Raw genomic sequence first — 1,101 nt, forward strand, 5'->3', positions numbered from 1 at the left:
AACAAAAAAAAAAGATAGGGTAGCATCTTCTATGTCTGGAGTGATATAAGTATGACCTCATTCACATAAGGCAATGGGGATGCTTCCCACAGTTTTTGCTAGTCATACAACAATGTGAGTATCTGAAAAGTCACCATGGCTTCTTCTGTCTGCTCCACATTCTTACCTGAGCTTTCATCCAGACTCTCTTCAGAGACATGCTCATTTTGGTGGACCCACTCGCCGTTGCATTTAAAGAATATCTGCATGGCGGGCCTTGCTTTGCACCTCAGTGCAATAGGGTTGCTCTTGATAATATAAGCATCATCTGGCTCTTCTATGAAGTGAGGCAATGTCCCAGGGGCTGATGGGATCGATTCAGGAAGGGCTTCGCCATTGTCAGTTCCTGCAAAATTGAAGAGGACATCAGAACACAGCCCACTCGGACAGCACATAAACCAGAACACAATGCTAAACTCACAACCACTCAAAGAATCAGTGCCAGAAAACTCTTCACCATATTAACACAGCATGCTTATAAGACTTATGCCAATGAATGATCTTCTCTAAGCTGAAATAGCAGGGCATGGAACCTCTAGTTGGACTCACCTTCAGTGTGATTAGACAAATTATAATAATAAAATAAGAGATCCAGCCGGGCTCGGTGGCTCAGTCTGTAATCCCACGCCTTTGGGAGGCTGAGGTGAGTGGATTGCCTAAGCCCGTGGGTTCGAGACCTGCCTGGGCAGTGAGACCTCATCTCTACAATAAATCAAAAAATCAGCCGGGCAAGGTAGCACATGCCTGTAATTCCGGCTACCTGGAAGGCTGAGGCGGAAGGATTGCCGGAGCCCAGCAGGCGAGGCTGCGGTGGCCAGGAGCGGCCACTGCACTCCAGTCTGGGCGACAGAGTGAGACTCCAACTCAAAAAAAAAAAAGAGATCCCTCCAACTTTTGTTTTTAATCTGAGAGTATTCGCAGAAAGAACTCAAATATCTGTGGGGTTAGAGCTGAACTTCAAGCTTTACTCTGGTGAGTGATTATCTCCGTGGTTCTCTGAGGACTCTAAGCTGCCTCAAAACTTTGAAAAAAATGGTGAGAATAAATGTTGTTCTCCTAAAA

General features: G+C 45.8%; 1 protein-coding gene across 1 annotated transcript in view; it reads right to left on the reverse strand.

The window, feature by feature from the left end:
• The window catches only part of UNC5D (unc-5 netrin receptor D), a 240,857-nt gene extending 240,476 nt beyond the window's left edge, over positions 1-381 (reverse strand). The window contains exon 1 of the mRNA XM_021711370.1: positions 167-381. Coding sequence (XP_021567045.1) covers positions 167-248 — 82 coding nt within the window. The 5' untranslated portion in view covers positions 249-381. The remainder of the gene's footprint in view (positions 1-166) is intronic.
• Between the last annotated feature and the right edge of the window lie 720 nt (positions 382-1,101).

This window comes from Carlito syrichta, unplaced genomic scaffold (genome assembly GCF_000164805.1).
Source record: "Carlito syrichta isolate Samal-C Ts95f unplaced genomic scaffold, Tarsius_syrichta-2.0.1 Scaffold302094, whole genome shotgun sequence".
In the NCBI taxonomy this organism is placed as follows: Eukaryota; Metazoa; Chordata; class Mammalia; order Primates; family Tarsiidae; genus Carlito; species Carlito syrichta.